This window comes from Triticum dicoccoides, unplaced genomic scaffold (genome assembly GCF_002162155.2).
Source record: "Triticum dicoccoides isolate Atlit2015 ecotype Zavitan unplaced genomic scaffold, WEW_v2.0 scaffold242261, whole genome shotgun sequence".
Lineage (NCBI taxonomy): Eukaryota > Viridiplantae > Streptophyta > Magnoliopsida > Poales > Poaceae > Triticum > Triticum dicoccoides.
This window is the reverse complement of record NW_021249853.1, coordinates 1-2083: the sequence shown is the minus strand read 5'-3', so window position 1 is coordinate 2083 and position 2083 is coordinate 1. Positions and strand designations below refer to the sequence as shown.

At 42.4% G+C, this 2083-nt stretch overlaps 1 protein-coding gene across 1 annotated transcript; it reads right to left on the bottom strand.

The window, feature by feature from the left end:
* Nucleotides 1–3: 3 nt before the first annotated feature.
* On the bottom strand, nucleotides 4–2079 carry LOC119345484 (receptor-like protein EIX1; the record flags this gene model as incomplete). Its single annotated transcript, XM_037615542.1, has 1 exon — nucleotides 4–2079. A coding segment is annotated over one exon (2076 nt), but the record flags the coding sequence as incomplete, so codon positions are not given.
* Between the last annotated feature and the right edge of the window lie 4 nt (nucleotides 2080–2083).

The following is a 2083-nucleotide window of genomic DNA, read 5'->3' as shown; positions in this document are numbered from 1 at the left end:
CAGATCAATGTTTACCATGTATGCCAACTCTTTGGAAAACTCTAGCTGTTGTCCCTTAGTAAGAACAGACACAGTTGTCGTGTCGTACATTTTGTCACCATATTTGGCTGAATGAATCAACATAGAATAATGATTAACTGAGAGTCCATAAAGTGAATCACTAAATCCATGAGACCGAGCGATTGCCTTCAGCTTTGCTATGGATTCAGGTATACCTCCAGAAAAATTGTTACATGCAAGGTCCAAATATTGAAGCCCTTCAATCTTTGCAAGTTCAACGGGAATATGCCCTGAAAACATATTGGACCGCAGTCGTAGCAATGCAAGGGATGTCATGTTTTCTGCTAACCATACCGGCAAATTCCCAGAGAACCGATTGTATGCAAGATCAAGAAAAATCATATATTTGGACATTTGAAGAATTGATGGGAAATTTCCTGAAAGATTATTGCTATTTAAATTTAGTGACTCCATATATGTGAAGCCCGCAAAATCTCCCTTCTGGCAAATTGGCACCTCTCCTATCAGCATATTTCCTGATAGGTCTAATTTTATCAAGAATGAATGGCACAATGAATATGGTATGTTGCCAGATATTGAATTGTTGTAAAGTGCAAGCATAGACAGATATGGGGCTACCGAATCTGATGGGAGTGTCCCTGATAATTTGTTTCTGGATAAGTCGAAATATTCCACCTGCCAAGGAAACTTTGGGACTGCACCAGTAAATCTATTAACACTTAGGTCCATTAGCTCTGCTTTCATTGTTTCAAGGGATGCTGGGAGTGTGCCACTTAATTGGTTTTTTGACATATCCAAGAGAGTAGCATTTGAAGCTAGGGTCCAGAACCAATCGGGTACATCATCAGTAATGGAAGCATTAGAGATGTCAATAACTTGAATGTTAGATTGCGACCTGAGCCATGCTGGGAATGTGGGTCCAAGCCGGCATGATCTGAGCTTGGCCACTTGTAGCCTGAATGAAGGAACCCAATCTGACCTGACCACCATGGAAACAGAGTTATCTGACATTCGTAGTTCTTGTAAACTTCTCAGTCCTTCTAAGTGATCTTCATTCATTTCACCAACCAGTTGGTTAGAATAAAGATACAGGAAAGCCAGTTGTGGAAGTGATCCTATCCATAGTGGCATAGGTCCTTCAATATAATTATTGGACAAATCTAAAATGGTCAAATTAGGTAGAGGTCCTAACCAATTTGGCAAGCTCCCGCCGATGTTGTTGTCCGAGAAATCCAAAGAGTACAGCTTGTCCCATGAGCACTTTGGTAACCGTTCCATCAGCTCTCCTATATCCCCTGTGGTGTTGCTCTCCGATAGGTCCACAATCTTCAAATTGCATAGATTCTTCAAATTTGATGGTATTATACCAGTAAGGCTGGTTTCATAGCCGCCTATGTGAACTTCTTCAAGAGAGGTCATATTTCCCATTTCATCAGGAATTGAACCATGCAAATCAGATGTGGAGAGATCAAGAGAAGTCAATGTAGTTATATGCCAAAACCAGTTGGCAGAAAGTGCAGTGTGGAAGCGGTTACCGCTGATATCCAACACCCGGAGGGCTGTTAGATTATAATGAGAGAGAGTAGCAGGGCTGTTTCTGAGATCACTATCTTCCAAACAAAGAACTTTCAATGGCGGAAGCTTGTTGATTGCATGCACCCAATCCACTACGGAGCTAAGATTAACGAAGCTCATGTCAAGGTACTGCAGTGAGGTGAGATGTGATAACCATGCAAGGTCATCTGAGTATAACGAATTGGCCGAGACACTAAGAAATGCAAGTTTGGAGAGATTACCAAGCTGTGGAGGTACTCTTCCCACAAAGCTTGCACGAGAAAGATCAAGATGCTGAAGATTTGTAAGAGAACCAAGAAATTTTGGGATCTGTACCCCACTGAAGTTGCTGCAGCTCAAGTCTAAATATCTCAAGTGGTGTAAGGCAGTCAAAGAGGGGCTGATCTCACCTCCCACTCGCGCTTCATAGCCACAGCCACTGAGCTTGAGCTTGACAACATGGCCGGTTCTGTTGCTGCACTTAACTCCTTCCCAGGTGCAGCAATCT